At 44.6% G+C, this 16951-nt stretch overlaps 1 protein-coding gene across 3 annotated transcripts in view; it reads right to left on the reverse strand.

Moving 5' to 3' along the window:
• Positions 1 to 16951, reverse strand: part of tmem201 (transmembrane protein 201) — a 186910-nt gene that overhangs the window by 16610 nt on the left and 153349 nt on the right. For 2 of the 3 annotated variants that reach the window (XM_078557808.1, XM_078557807.1), the window contains exons 9-10: positions 11800 to 12102; positions 2828 to 2974 (exon numbers count right to left, since the gene is read on the reverse strand). In XM_078557808.1, the coding sequence (XP_078413934.1) occupies positions 2828 to 2974; positions 11800 to 12102 (450 nt within the window). The remainder of the gene's footprint in view (positions 1 to 2827; positions 2975 to 11799; positions 12103 to 16951) is intronic. The other variant, XM_078557809.1, reaches the window with a different exon arrangement.

Below are 16951 nucleotides of genomic sequence, written 5' to 3' on the forward strand. Positions count from 1 at the left end.
GATTTCCTTCCCCATAGGACATTATTGAACCAGGTGGGTTTTTAAATGACCATCGACGATAGTTTCATGGCCACCATTACTGAGAAACTCTGCCAGGCCGTAGGGCCAACTCCTCATTTCTAATTCAGGTTTACTCATTAATTGAATTAAAATTCTACCAGTGACCCTGGTGGGATTTGAACCCATGGTCTGAATTTCATGCCCACCTGCCGGTGGATTTGTAGGCTGGCCGGGGGGGGGGGGGGGGGTTTCCCAGCCCGCGCCCCCCTCCCTCGACCTCTCAGCAATTTTACGCTGGAGCGGGCGAGATCTTGGACGGGCCCTTTGCCCCAGTGGAAGCCCCTAGATGGCCAATTAGTGACCACTTGAGGGCCCTTTCCCGCCCAGCCTCAACTTTTAGGCTAGCAGGAGGATTTCCCAGGTACGGGGAAAGCCAGAAAATAATCGGGTTTAGGCCTCGGGTGGGATGTCAGTGGGGCAGGGAAGAGGGGCGGCGCCTCCACCAGAGGCCCCTTTTAACCTCGACCCCCCCCTTCCCCTCCCCTCCCACCCCTTATGGTCTGGTGGCCGCTGGACATCCCTCATGCCCCACCCCAGCCTTTTTCCCAGCATCCCAATCCGGCACCGTCCACCCCACCCCACCCCACCCCACCCCACCCCCAGGTCTCCCCTGAACTCCCTGACTCGAGACCCCAAACCTTACCTGGTCCTTCGCTCCCGAGACTTCGGCTCCGGAGTGGGGGAGGTCTGCGTGAAACCCCACTTCTATCCAATGAAGCTTCTGGCGCTGCAGGGACTCGAGAGCTGCTGGCCAGTCGGATTGGCCGACCGGTCTCCAAGGCGGGACTTCCTCTGGGGCGAGGGGAGGAAATCCCGCCTGCAGCTGGTCCCCACCAACTCTATGGGCGGCGGGACAGGGAACCCCGCCATCCAAAAATTCCTGGTCCATGTCCCCAGAGCATTACTGGTCCAGTGAAATTACCACTATGCCACCATCCCCCCCCCAAAAGTCTTAAACATGCTCGGTGGCTGAGTGTCGACAACCCTCTGGGATAGAAGGTTCCAAAGATTCACCACCTATTCTGCCGCACAATGCTCACCAGCAACTCGGTCGGACACCTTCCCTTTTGGTAGAATGCTGGCACTTATCATTTTGACTGCTGGGATATAAAACGTGACAGCGTTCAGCACTATTTGGGGCTGTTAATGGGGCACAGAGGCCATTGTTTCCAAGCACTGCAATGGTGAAATACTCCTGAGGGGGGTCTTGCCTCTCTCTACAATTCTTTCCGTAAAACTCTCACGCACAGAACATATCTGCTTTCATGTGATCAGCCCAGCCGATTGCCCCATCCTGCTGATAAAATCTTGGAATTTATGGTGCGACCTTTTGCTGAATCAACACCAAGTATTTTTAGATTTTGTAATCTATCCTTCACATAATATTTCTGCAGCTTTACATGTTGTCCGTGTCTGCGGAGAGGTGGATAGAGAAAAGCCAACCAGGAGGAAATAAAACAGCTTTGTGCGGGAATAAAGTTGTCATTTGAAAAATTGTTGGAGTATTTTTTTTAAAGATGTGTTTTGTTTGAACACTGCTGCTTATCAGTTCCAAAAATGATTGCAAGATGGGAAAAGAAGGTTGCTTGACTGGAACTCCCTCCCTAACAGCACTGTGGGTGTACCTACACCACAGGAACTGCAGCGGCTCAAGAAGGCAGCTCACCACCACCTTCTCAAGGGCCATTAGGGATGGGCAATAAATGCTGGCCCAGCCAGCGAAGCCCACATCCCGTGAACAAATAAAAAAAAACTGGCCAGGGTGGTCTGAGATGGGAGATCTTGTGATGGAATCTCCAGCAATACATCTAACCAGAGTTTGTGATCTTATTCTTTCCCCCTTTGAAATCTTAGATTTTGCCCTTTTCAAATGTAATATTTAATTTGATATCTACGCCCTCAATCTAGCCACAAAGGATCCTCACTTACACATCAGTGAATAGCAATCCTTTGCATTTTGCTAACATAACACAAATTGTCATCTCCTTTCCCCCAGAATAACCTGTATTGTGACTTACGAACATACGGATTACAAATCAGGAGCAGGAGGAGGCCCCTTGAGCCTGCTCCGCCATTCAATAAGATCACAGTCGGTCTCATTGTAACCTCAACTCCACATTCCCACCTACCCCCGATAACCTTTCACCCTCTTGCTTATCAAGGATCTATCTCGCTCGGCCTTAAAAATATTCAAAGACTCTGCTTCCACTGCCTTTTGAGGAAGAGAGTTCCAAAGACTCTCAACCCTCTTGAGAGAAAAAAACTTCTCCTCAACTCTGACTTAAACGACTTCTACTGTAACATTAAGCTGTCTTCCCTGTGCACCCACATGATGCCTACCCACTGTAGCAATGGAAGTGCTGAGTCTTCTGCTGAGGGACATCAGACATTGAGGATGGTAGTCAAAATAAAGAAGCAGACCTACTTAAACCAAGTTGCATCTTTGCAACAGCATGATATGGTACAGCTCTCCCGTCATTATAAAACAGGGTAAAAGCTGCCTTGCTGTAGACAATGCCATGGGAGGAACCACTCGTGAATAAATTAATAGTTTACAAGCCAACAAAATTACAGCAAAGAACTAACACAACACCTCAAAGTACGATTTACGAAAATCTAATGATGCTAATATATTCTTCAGGATGTAAAATATTGCAAAACTGAAAATATTAAATTATCAATTTTACATCTTACAAAATGTTACTCTTTAGATAGGAGGCAGTCCAGTTGTCTAACAGAAGACAAGTAACTCTGTTAAAGACCATACCTTTCCATCCTCTGGCAATGTCACTTGTCTGGTGGCCGACAACATTGGTGGTGGTATCTACCACACACGCTGAGGATCTGGAAGAGCTGTCTTTCCTCTGGCCTGTTGTTTCGCTGTATATACTCCCTCCTTCAACAGACTTGGCATCTGAAGAGAGGAAAATAATACACAAACACAGTTAAGGTGTTCCTGTTACGGAGTCAATGTGGTTTTTATCCGCTACGTAAAAAGTGGAAAACATCCAAAACCACATTCTTATATTATCCCTTGTTGGCCAAGTGAATGGTCATCCACGCTAGGATGGGCAGTGCGGACGCAGGGAGGGTGACAGGAAGAGGCGATTTTGGCTCCTTGAGGAGAAACCAAGTAGAGGAGCCTAACCCAATACACACAGGATCAGAATTCTGGCTATCGCGTAATCAATGAGGAAGGACAGGGTTAACAATCAGTGTGTGTGATAATGTGCCGTATAACATGTCAGCGCACACCAACTGATAATTTGGTCAAAGCAAGCAAAACCTAAAATCAATCAGACAAGTGAAAGAACAGAACAGTGTTGAGCAACATGGGGGAAAAAAACATTTAATTTTACTGGTGCCAGGTGCACGCAAATGTAATTAACACCATTAACTTTACCTTCAGGAACATTTTGCCAAGAGATGTAGGCCTTTTCCCCATTAATCAGAGGCAGTGACAACAGCAATCACTAAGAAATTAGTGACAACACAAACACCCAGTTCTGGGTTGCTTTCAATTTGAGCCACAATTTCAGTTAGTAGCTCAAAACACATTTCCTTGAGAATCTTTTTCAGCGTTGGTCGACAGGCATACAAAATTCTTACAAGGTTCGGCAGGGTAGATGCAGGAAGGATGTCTTCCCTGGCTGGGGCTGCAGCTTTAGAACCAGGGGACACAGTCTCAGAACAAGGGGCAGGCCATTTAGGACCGAGACGGGGAGGAATTTCTTCAATCAGAGGGTGGTGAATCGTTGGAATTCTCTACTCCAGAGGGCTGTGGAGACTCAGTCATTGAGCATATTCAGGACAGAGATCGATAGATTTCTGCATATTAAAGGTATCAAGGGATATGATGATAGCGCATGAAAGCAGCATTGAGGTAGAGGATCAGCCATGATATAGTTAAATGGTGAAGTAGGCTTGAGGGGCTGAATGGCCTTCTTCTGTTCCTAATTCCTAAATTCCATGGTCCTAGAATTAACCTATTAGCTGGGCAACTCTGACAAGCAGGTCAACACTGGGCCTGATTCCTACCACCAAATTGAATGCATTTTGAGCTTATATTTGAATGAATGTTGCCTTTGTTTATGTTGCTCTAACTGTTTGAGAATTTTGTTTGAATATTTGCTGACCACCTCAGTGAAGGCGAGGCAGATAAAAAAAACATAAGAGGGATGAAAATCCATGTTGTTGGAGCTCTTTGTTCAACAGCAACAACTTGTATTTATATAATACCTTTAACAAAGTAAAATTTCCCGGGGAGCGTTATAAAACTAAATTTGACACTGAGCCCCCTAAGGAGACACGAGGACAGGTGGCCAAAAGCTTGGTCAAAGAGGTAGGTCTTTGAGAGGAGTGTCAGAAAGGAGGGGAGAGAGATAGGCAGAGAGCTTAGGAAGGGTATTCCAAAGCTGGCAGTCGAAGGTATGGTGACCATTGACAGAGCGATGAAAATCAGGGATGCTCAAGAGACCAGAACTAGAGGAGAATTAGTAGGGTTGTGGGGACAAAGGAAATTAGAGAGATAGGGAGGAGCGATGCCATGGAAATCAGGGATGAGAATTTTAAAATCGAACCATTGCTTAACGGGGAGCCAATGTAGGTCAGTGAGAACAGAGGTGATGGGCGAATGGATTTGTGCAAATTAGCACAGAGTCAGCAGAGTTTTGGATGACCTCAAGCTTAACCTAAAGCATAAATTCATGCCAGTGAAGGTACTCATTCACAGGATTAACTATGAGTGACTGCACCTCATTGTATTTAATATTGTAGCACATGGTAAAAGCCAACTTTAATCCACCTGGGTACTCACAAAGTGGGAGAACAAGGGAAGGGAGAGACAAGGCATAAGTCCTGCGAGTGCGAAGCGGCAAGGGATCAGCATTTAGGTTCTTAAAAAAAATGAAGGTTAGAAGCAAATCTGAAACCAAGGGCTACTGGATACCAGGAAGAAAAAAAAAAGATTTGTTTTTATATGGCCACCTTTCACAACCACTGGATGTCTCAAATCACTGGGGTCAATGAAGAGCTTTTGAAACGTAGTCACTGTTGTCATGTAGGAAATGCAGCGGCCAATTTGCACACTGCGAGCTCTCATAAACGGCAATGTGATGATGACCAGGTCACCCGTTTGTGTGATGTTGATTGAGGGATGAATATTGGACAAGGCACGAGGGATAACTCCCCAGATCTTCTACAAAACAGAGCCATGGGATCTTTATTGTCCAACTGAGGGTAGGCAGGGCCTCGGTTTAACGGCCCAGCAGCGTGGTGCTTCCTCAGTGCTTAATCTCCACTGTTCAGAGTTGGCCGTTCTTTAGGAATTTCTGAGATTTCTAATAAAACGTAAATCAGTTTTTCAATTGCAATTCCTCACAGTCACACGAGAGTTCATTCACTTCTCCGTTCTTGCAGAGGATTTCAATCATTGTTTTTCTCAACTGAATTTAAGTGAAATATTAAGGTTTGCAGGTGAGATTTATGCTGAGATTTCCCTCGTTTATTTAACAAATGAAAATGTCACCATGCCCAGGGTTAATAGCTCATCATTCCAACTAGTAGATTAATCTGTGCACTGTCATTCTGGGTGATTGAGCTGTTTGGCAAGTATTTAAATCTGCGGGGTAAACCTTTTGTTTGATTAATCCCTGAAGATGGTCTTCACTTCCTCTCGTGCTAATTTCTTCTTTTCCTGTTAGAGTATCACTGTCAGTGCCAGGTGTTGCACAACACTGCGGGATCCCTCGTTATATGAGGATAAGAACAAGGCAATCTGATCTTCTTTCAATCCAGTTCTGTAAACTTATGACGGACTATGCTGGAGATAAGCCTTCCCTGGTCAAAATTCTTAACTTCCTTTCAATAAAATTAATGTCAATCACTTTCTCTAGCTAAAACCCTCAGTTAATAAAACAAAGACGAACAGTCAAGAACAAAAAGCAGTGCATTACTGGTGATGAATCCTATAGGTAAACTGGAGCGTCAATAACTGTATTTGTGAGTTGGGAGAAAATACATTTTTACATGTAACAGTGCTAGAGGAAGGGTTTATGTACTTCTATTTGTGTTTTAAATCCTGAAGCAAGCTACAAAGATGATGTGTTGTGCCAGGAGTTGAATCATTTACAAGTATACTGAGTGGCAGTGGGGGTTTACACCCACTGTACTGGCACTTCTGGCTCCTTGACTTGAATCCAGCTGAGGTGGTGATGATACAAACAATTTTGTGTCTGCTGACTGTGTAGGCCCTGTGTGGAACGGCACTCAACCCAGTTCTGAGAGAGGGGTAGGCGAATTGGAATCGGAATCAGTGAGGCCACAAAGATGGGTGTTGCGTAAAATGGAGTGTGTTACACTGACACAGCAAGGAACAGGTGAAGCAGCAAAGAAATTTTACTCTATATCTAGGGGCTCTCACTATACCGAATGCTTTACGCTAACACTGCATGATTGAAATGAATGGAGTGTTCCATTCCCAGCATTATCATTCCTCAGCCTACAAAATTATGATGCATGCAAGCCAGATAGTTTTACACTGAGTATGCCCTGTGTTATGTGCATTTACATCTCAAAAACACTAAAAACAAATCAGACTCTGTTTGCATTAAACTCTGTCCTGTTGAGATTACACTGAAAAATAAAGTGACTGAATTGTGTAATAAAATGAGGAATTACTCAAGATTATAGGGAGGGCGATGGAGTTTGAGTGGGATTTAATGAGATTGAAGTATAGCCACTTATCTGACCAATGGGAAAGATGGCTTGTTGCTTCCTGCAATAGCAGCTTTTTGGTAATAATAAAAGATTCTACTCTAACAAATCCAAGATGGTTACAGGCTGGACCCATGAGTGTTGAGGATGCAGACTTAGGAGGTCAGTATGGCTCAAGGAGGTTTGGAAAGTAATCACTTGCACCAGGTCTTCCCCTTCTGAGATTCCAGCCTGACTGCACAGAATGGAGGAAAATTACTGCCTAATAGTGTTGGTTGAGTTCGAGTGACAGTGTCTTGGCGGCTGAAGCCTGCAGCTACCTCATTAGGAAGGAGGCACTCTCTCTCACACTGTACCTCTCTATCACTCTTCAACTGCACTTGATTTATTTTAATGCAAAATGTTCCACAATCAACAGCAGCAGTGCTGAATAATGTTGGTATCTTCCAAAAAGAGGTGCAACCCTATTTTAAACCCATCTCTTGATAAGTAATGCGTAGCTCCTCTGCAGGAATAGTAATAACATAGGAAATGGTTCTATTCCATTTTCAGTTTTTCAGCCTTTGTTGCATCTGCTCTGATGATGTCACCAGTGCTTCTAATATGCCTTCCTTGTTCTTCAACTGACTATTCCCCTCCACCATGGTTGACAGAGCCCTCAACTATGCCTATCCCTTTTCCAAACGTCTGCTTCACACCTTCCCCTCCCTCCTGGAACTATGATAGGGCTTCCCTTGTCCTCACTTTCCATCCTACCAGCCTTTAGACTCAACAAATCATATTCTGCCATCTCAAGGGTGATGCCACCACCAAACACATTTTTCACTCCCCTTTTGGCATTTTGAAGGGACCATTCCCTCTGTGACACCCTAGACCACTCTTTAATCACCAACATCCCCTCATATTCCCTTGCAGGCACAGGACATGCAACCCCTGCCTTTTCAACCTCCTCCTTTTCCACCCTCCAAACACTTCTTCCAGGTGAAACAGCTTTTCGCTTGTACTTCTTTAAGTGTAGCATACAGTATTCGCTGCTCGCAATGTGGTCTACTCTCCATTTGAGGGACCAAATGCAGATTGGGTGGTTGTTTTGCAGAACTCCTCTATTCAAGTCCACAAGCACGGCCCTGGGCTTCCAGTCACCTACATTTAATTCCCTGTCCCACTCCTAAACTGACCTTTCTGTCCTCAGCTCCCCCATTATGTTCTAATGAAGCTCAACAATAGCTCAAGAAACAGCACCTCGTTGTTTGATGAGAGAATTTCAAAAGTTGCATATTACATTAGAATTTACACTTCCTCTAGATCCATTTTATATTTCTTTACTCATCTCCTGTCTTGCGCCATCATCCCATTTGTTGTTTAATCTCCCACCCAATTGTGGACCTTCCCTTGTGCTCTTTCCCCTCTTCCCTTTCCACAACACTGTACTTGCTTAAAATGGTTATTTCTCTAACCTTCTCCAGCTCTGGTGCAAGGTCATCAACTCAAAACGTTAGTTCTGTTTCTCTCTGTCCGCAGATGCTGCCTGTCTTGCAGAGTAACTCCCAACATTTTTTGCTTTTATCTCAGATTATCAGCATCCACAGTATAAAGCTCTTGTATAAAGTGAGACACATAACCAGCACTTTATGTGATTTCTCACTTCTTCCTGCAGCCTTGGTAAAGTTCAATAGATGAGAGCCACTACCTTCCCTCCAACAGGCTATAGAAATTATAGGGCGGCTTGCAAAATTGAACAGAACATAATTATAAATTAAAAATAAAAGGAGCTACTGGCACAAAAGACAAAACAACGCTCAAATCTTACAATCAGGATTAAAAGTGTCAGCTCTACGTGTTAATCTTGTGTTTGTTGGAACATTTTATGAGGAAAAAAAACCAAAAAACAAATATTACAAGAATATTTTAGGGTCACAGTGAAAGGTCATTTTTAAAGTAGCTGCAGTAAGGAAGGCAAAGGTTCATCTAGAAGGTTGATTTATAGGATGATCGATGAACCTGTCATTTCTGAACAGGACCAGGGCCATTGCAAACTGTACCTCTGGGAGATTTAATAGAGGTGTTCAATATTTCCATGAGTTTTGATTGAGTAACTGCTTCCAGAGGCAGAAGAGTTGATAACCAGACGACATAGATTTAAGGTCACTCGTAAAAGTGTCAGGCGTGAGATGAGGAGGAAAACGATTGTACAAAGAGATATGCTGTTCTGGAATGCACTCATTGAAAGGATCGGGGAAGCAGATCCAATCGCAACATTCAAAAGGTATACACTTCAAAGGGGAGGGAAATCGCAAGACGTTGGGAAAAGAGCAGGGGAGGAGGACTAATTGAATAGCTTTTCCACAGGCAGGATGGGCTGAATAGCCCCCGTCTGTCCTGTAAGATTTGAGCTTCATATTCTAAGCATTTGGAAAAATCAGTCACAGGCTTATAAGTTTAAAACAAAAGGGGGTCATTATCCAGCGGCTGAAAATATTAAAATATGAACTCAATTTTAATGACATTTACTGGGCTAGGGTGAGCAAATTGAAGACAGACCTCAATGTGCCCGCTGACAAAAAAAGGACAAAAAGCTGGTTTGTAACATTCAATTTTCTGACACAAATGAATTCGGACAAATTCAAACTAATCTATTATTATTATTTAAATTATTCCAAGGGCTAGTTTGAATGGTGGTGCGGGCTCGAAGGGCTGAATGGCCTAATCCTGCTTCTACTTCCTTCCTACATTCCTGTTCACAAAATAAGCAATCCTTTAATTTTTCACCGTCTAACGTTACTGGACTTTCAAAGAAGGTAAGAATTGAGAAAGGAGGTACACAAATATCCAGGACAAACATTTAAGGCAACATTTTCCCCCCTTTGGGGGGGAAAGGGGTGGGGGAAGAGATGTGCGGGAGCAGGCGCGGGCAGGCACGCTTCCGATTGGTGCCCCCGGTCGGGGGGCGCGCCGCCATTTTATGTGGGTGGGCCAATTAAGGCCCGCCCAAGCGTAACATCCGCCAGGAAGCGCTGAGCGCGCTCCCTGTGCGGGTGGGGGGTGCGCATGGAAGAGTGCACAGATCACCCTGAGGCCAAGTGCTGCCTCAGGGAGATCGGCTCACATTTTAAACTTTAAATAAAGCTGAGAAAAGAATTTCCCTGCCATGTCCCCTCATGTGACACTGTCACATGAGCTGGGACATGTCCATCACTTTTATTTTAAAATATTGAGAGATTTTTAAATCTTCATGAAACCTCATCCCGCCCGCAGATGAGGTTTTTATGCTTTTTCTAAAGCCCGCCAGGGCTCCCGGCCTGCCCGCCAGCCTTAAGGTTGGACGGGCAGGTCCATCAATGATTTCAACTACTTTGTTAATGGCTTTAATAGGCCGTTGACAGGTTGGCGGGCGTGTAGCCGACTTGGGTGTGCGCCCGCCGAACTGAAAGCCTGAATGACGCACCGTGACATCGGGACGCACGTCCGACATCACCTCGCATCATTTCACGCATCGGCGAGTGGGCCCCGCCCCCACTCGCCGACCGGAAGATACACCCCTTGAAGTTTATCATTTAACATTTCACTGCTTCACGTGTGCGCGCCAAATTAACATGCAATCCCAAAGGGGTGTAACCTGGTGAAGCTTGAATTGGATCTTCCGCAAAGGATATCTGATTAAGGACACAGGAAAAAATGAGCAGACACAAGAGGTTTGAACTAGAGGGATGCAGTGCGAGACTAGACATGAAGCTGCAGCTAAAGGGAGGCCAGGAACACAGAAGTAAACAGCCTTCGACCAGAGATCGCTTTCTATTGTACCAAGAAATTACTGTCCTACACTGGTATCACAGAGCAGCAGTAAACTCAATTTTGCTTTGCAACTGAGCACCTGTTTTAATTGTGCGCACAGTATATATAAACAAGGGGCTGAAAGGCTATTGGAAACAGCCATGATCTTATTGAATGGCGGAGCAGGCTCGAGGGGCCGAGTGGCCTACTCCTGCTCCTAATTCGTATGTTTACATGTATGTAGCATAAACCAGGGAATCTGAAACTCAATTCTTCCCTCTAATATGTCCAAGAGTGCACTTAACTCATGGTTAAAAAAAAAAATGTCTGTTATCTTGCAGTGAATTCTGGCTGGGTCAATTAAAGTATTGTTTGAACATTATTTGAGTGCGTAGTCTATCCTGGTTTGATAAAACATTGACTTTGCTCTTTCTCAATAGTCCTCTGCTGGGGAGCTTTCAGAAGAGATTGCGTAAAGTGGCTGAAGTAAAGTGGGTAGGTTTAGGGGGTAGCTTTAAGCGTGTTCACATCTCTTGAGCATGGTTACCTAGGGTAGGGTTGGAGGTCTCAACTCCTCTGACAACTGTGCACATCAATTCTGCTGTATGGAAATAGGGACAATGACAGCTGGGATAGGGGGAGGGTGGAAAGGGTTGGGGTGCGAGGACAGAGATAGGGGTGGAAGTCAGCTCCGTAGGGAAAATGGTTCTAAAACTGGTCAAAACTCCAAAGGCTCTAAGTTCTAGCTCTAAGGGAACTCTTCCAGTTACCATAACCAATTCCTGCACAATTTTACAAGTTGCAACATCCAATTATCCAATTATATTTAATTGTCACAACAAATTAAATACAATTAGAAATCAAGTTATTAGGTCGGGTAGTTTTACGATTGCACCGTCTAAGAAGATTCTACACTACACAATTGTCAGTTTGGGATCGCTCTTTCTAATGGGATTTCTTACTGGTACAAGGGGACAATGTGGCTGCTTCTCCAATGCATCCTCGAAATGAAAACTTACCCGAGTCCTGTGGCTCAAGCGACCCAGTTAGAAGATTGGGGTAAGGGCAAGCCTTTAGCAGAGGTATCAAATTAAATATATGGGGTGAAATTCCAGCCGTTATTGCAGTAAAAAGCCAGTGTCACAATATTGTTCTGGCAAAGTGACCAACAGGAGGAACTTCACCCTCACGTACGTTGAATTTTGAAAGGTACAAGAGACAGCACTTCTCAGATTGATTTGTACAGGTACATACTGTGACTGTGGGAAGAGACGCGGGTCGCATCCTGTGCCAGGACGTTACTGGAGACATTGGCATCCTCCGACAGGTTTGGGGTGGGCCAGGCTTTATGGGTCGACTTTAGCGGGCCCTGCTGGATCCTGGAGTGTTCCGTGAACAATTTGAGTCTCTGCCCCGTAAGGTTGAGACGAGCTGGGCTGATGAGGGGGCGTCGGTGTTGCAAGGAGCCGGAACTAGACGTCACCGATCCTGCCACCGAGGGGGTTGGTGACATTGAAGGAGAAGATGGTCGGCTTCCAGACTTCAAAGAAAAGTAATCTACAGAAAAGGCAAATACAAATGCAGTGGATCAGTTTCTTCCTCAACAGCTAAAAATCCCTCTATCAGTAAGGTCTGACAAAACATTTCTTAACTATGTCTTTCCACATATAAGTTCTCAGACATTTTAATGTTTTGATGTTGGAGGAATTGAATGGGGAAATTTAATCTTTCTATCCCTTCCAGGCTTCTTGGCCCCACACAACCATCTGCAGCTGGCAACTAGGTTCCCTCAGGTAGAGTTGGCGATGATGAGTTCTCTTTCCACAGAGATGGAACTTACTTTTTTTTTTAAGGTAGCGTTCCAATAAGTGACCTGGCTGAAAACTGGTGTGAGACACCAGCGGGAAACTCTGATAACCCACCGTCGCCATGTCTAGGTAGCACGTGGAACAATCAATCCATGACATCGGACTGCAGGAACCTTTCCCCGAAACTAGTCTTTTTTAAAAAATATTTGTTGAGCACTTTTAAATAAAACTTAGTTGACGGGCATCCAACAGTCCAATAATTAATTAACTTTATTCCCCACAACACTATTTTCCTGTCATCGGGCTTTCAATTATACATTTATCCGATAATGTCGGTGCATACTCGATGGGCCTCCGCTGCACTGTGTGATTCTGATATCCTGAGAAACAACCAGGACACCTGCGTGAATAGTAGTGAACCGGGCAGGCACAAGAACAGCCAGGTTTAATTGCCAACCTGTACAGAGGTAACTGTCCTTAGATGGGGGTGACTACAAATGGGCTCATCGAGCTGAATTTTCCAGATATAAAGTATTTTCAGTTATTGGGACCACTTACAGCTCTGCAACTTGGCTGTCAGAGCAACAAACCTTCTGGGTCAATTTTCACCGGGAGTGGGAAGGGGATCAATTCGTGGCCCGCCTCCGGGTTTGCCATCGAGCTAAGGACAGGCAGGCAGGTTGAGGGGGCGGGAGGGTCTATCAGCCGGCAGCAGCCCGGAGGGTCAGTGCGCTGCTGGGGGACAAAGCCTGAAAGGAGGGAAGCTGAGGGAATTGGCAGCCATCTCTGTACCCCGAGCACCATCTGAGGGAGAGGTTTCTAGGAGCTGCTCTTGAGTCTCTGCCTCAGGCTTTCCATTTGCATCATTAAACGGTCAGATTGCAACTTATTTTCATGCTACTCTGACCCACTGTCGGGCAGCCGGCTCCTCCGAGTAGTGGAGGTTCTGACGCGGCTTAGGGCTCATGCAACCTGATCAAAATTGCATTGCCCTTGGAAATTTACTGCTCGTTTGCCATGTAAGAGCCTTAATTGACTTCCCTCTGCTGCTCTGCCATCACTACACAGAAGCCGCCTCTGGGGAAAGGCGGGGGGAGGAGGTAGGAACACGTCAGGGAAACTAGCACAGTTCTCAGACTCCGCTCCCTCCCCCACTTCCAAGAATCTGGTAAAACTTCCCTCCATCGTTCCTGGACCAGGCAAATTCAAAAGATCAGCCAGCATTCCTTTAGCTTGCCCCAGCCCTTTCCTGGAAAAGGTGGAGGTCAACGTAGGATGAAGTTTGGCTGTGACTCTCTCCCCATTCCAAATCCCCACTCTTCCAAGAATGAAACTGGCCGTTGGCACTCAAGGCCCTGGCTCAAAATTGAGGACTGGTCGCTTTGACAAGGCTATCTTTGCCAGCGGAGGTGAACCTGAGTCGGTCTCGGCACTTGTAAGGCAGGAAGGAGGAGAATCTTTTTTTTTTGGAATTTTAGGGCATCACGTCTGTACAATCGTTCAGAGCCAGATATAGAAACAAAACCAGCCCTGACTGCGTACAACTGAACTATCAGAAAGAACACGGTCAATCGTTAAAGAAATGGCCTCACCCACTTGTTCCAATCCAAAATAGAGGGGACACAGATTGAGATACAGCATAATTCGAGATTTCCTGTAGGAACAACTGTTGCCTTAGTATCACATTTGGGATATTAGCGATCTTAAGTATTGCACATTACGCAATTTCTGCTTTCACAGCCTCCGCTGCTCTATGTAACGTTTTTCTACTGTTTCACTGCTACAGGTCTGTTTTTACTGCACTACATCGTCTGCTCTCAACGTTGGTGGTTCCTGTTTCTCCATTAGTTTCTCCTCTGCCTTACACTGTTTGTGATTTCTGCGCTTTCCTCGCCTCGCCTCCTGTCCATCTTCAGTCTTTTATTCTGACACTCGCTGTGTGTTTCTTGGCGTCGCCCGTTGCTACCCCACCACATGTGGAAAGAGAAGTGAAAGGCAGTAAACAAAATAGGACAAAGAGGCCGAAGAAGAAAAAAAAAGCAACATTGTTAATGCCACATGGAAAGAGAAACAATAGTAAAAAGGGCAGAATCAAAACCAGATTGGAAAGTGAAGAGAAACCATTCAAAATGAAGAGGAGAGAAACAATGCTTTGCTGGTTAGATGGATTGGATGTCGCAATCTGCAATGGTTTTACTCTGTAAAAGAAAATGAAAAGGAAAAATGGAAGTGGGAAAACCATAGCAGAAGCTCAACCACAAGGTTGGAGGTGAAATTCCAGGCTTCAGAGGGAGGGGAAGCGAAAGAGGAAGATAAAACTGATGCCAAAAAAGATAATGGGAGAAACATGCTCATCTCACCTTCCCCAGTGGTTATGCTTGTCATCCCTGTCAAAAATCATCACTTTATCCTTCCCTTCCTAGCTCGATTACTTTTCCTTTCTTGTATTGTTGAGAGAAGAGATGTTGTCAGAGCTTTCCGTCTTGCACTCATCCGTACAGTTGGTATTCTTGTAAACGTCAAGGGAACAGCAATTTATACTGCACAAGAAGACAATGCTGATTGGTTGGCAAGTGGACTCTGCAGCACTCTCTTCTCATGCAGTATAAATTGTTGTTCCTTTTACTATTGGTATTCTTGTGAATTGCCTGACGAATGCAAGATGAAAAGCTTCGGCAACATGTCTATTTTCTCAGGAATACTCAGCTTTTGTACTACCAACTGACTAATTTCCTCTTTCCTTCATCTGTCCTCCAGTTTTCCTTTCCTCCCTTGATTTCCTAAGGTTTTGTCATTTTGCTGCTAGAACATTGTGGATGGGGGAGGGAAGAGGAAGAGGGACTGAGGCCTGGCGAGGGGTTACTGCTTGTGATGCGTACTTTATAATACACAATACGGCCATTTTTGTTTAAAGTCAGGAGCATGTTTTAAGGGGGGTAAAACAGACATTGCCCCAAAGTCTTAGGGTGCCTCACTTATACTCACCCACGTACACGGCTGCTTGAGTAAAAACAATACGGCAAGTGCCCTGAGAGTGGCAGCTGCACCAGATTGGACATTCAGGAAATGAAAGCTTTGGATCAGAAAAATATAGCTCCACACTCAGGATGATGAATGTCACTTATCACTGCATGCCATGGCTTTCTAGTTATGTGATTGGTTGGAACTGAAGATCGATGAGTGCTCTGTCGTGCTGAGCATGGAAGGTGTCTCAACATGTGTGCCGGAATTTCTTTATAACTGGGCACTTCTTTTTTAAATCAGAGAGGAGGACCTGTGATGCTAGTTTCCTTTGTCTCACCATTGGTGGTCATGTCTTCAGTTGTCCAGGCCCTAAGCTCTGAAATTCCCTCCCTAAAACTCACCGCCTCTCTTAAAACCTGCCTCTTTGACCTAGCTTTTTATCCCCTATTCTAATCTCTCCTTCTTTGTCTCTGTGTCAATATTTTGCCCGATTACAGCTCTGTGAATCGCCTTGGGATGTTTTACTAGGTTCAAAACTCTATATAAACGCAAGTTGCTGAATTGTAACATTCATTGCTTGAGTGTGTAATTGATGGCACTGTGCTAACCACTGGAAGATAATAAGATAACAAATATTTCTGCAGAACCTATTATCTTCTACATCACATTAAATAGTATAATCTGGAATATATCGTAAGTATTTTTAGAGCTGGCAGAAATTAACGAGGTAGTTTCACAATCCAGGGGCTCTGCATTGTGACAAGTTAACAACACTGCCTTTTGTTAACTGAGGTGATAAAAAAGAGGCAATAAAATGTACTCTACCACACAATTCTACCTGCTTCTCGTTGGATGGAATATTTTTGGGAGGAGGAGAGGGGCAAAGGAGGAGAGCGCATATTTAAAAATGCCGATATTAATGTTTACAGCTAACTTGCGATCTTACAATTGTTTAGATAACTGTTACCTTCCTTAAAAAAAAAATCAATATCTTGCGCTTCTGATTAAATGTGTGAAAACTCAAACAGGTTACTTTTGCTGGTGCCCCTAGTGAACTCCACATTTGACCCTTACATTGAAAGTGCTCCTATTTATGCTGATCCACAGTGCGATTCTTTTCCCTCTCTCCCTATCCCCTCCCGTCAAAACGTTTCAGCATTTTCAGGATGCAACAGTTCCTGATGTAAGATTTCACGTGACAAATAGGATAATAAAAAGTGAACCGAATCATTGTAAATCTTTTGCAAAGATCAGTGAGAGAGACACACAACAGAATAACTCCTGTTACATGACAATTGTTAGAATCCATCGCTTCAGGCCTGGAAGAGGCAGAGTTAAATGACAATTTAGACTTAAATGCTTTACGCAGAAGTTACAGAACGGGCGGAATGGGCCGTCTTGGGAGTCAGTAGAGGCTGATTCAAATTTACTGAGGATCGGCAGCTGAAGAAAAATTTGTATGAGAGGCATCGTGGGTTACATTTCCTAGACACCGGGAATGCCAAGTGGTCTTTTCCAATTGTGTTCCTTGAGAATAAGCATCCTATTTAAAACTTCAAAGTTTCACCAATTATTTACATTTATTCCAAAAAAAAAACCAGATTCAATTTGTAAAATGTGAGGACGGTACACTT

This window comes from Cetorhinus maximus, chromosome 15, assembly GCF_964194155.1.
Source record: "Cetorhinus maximus chromosome 15, sCetMax3.hap1.1, whole genome shotgun sequence".
Taxonomy (NCBI): Eukaryota; Metazoa; Chordata; class Chondrichthyes; order Lamniformes; family Cetorhinidae; genus Cetorhinus; species Cetorhinus maximus.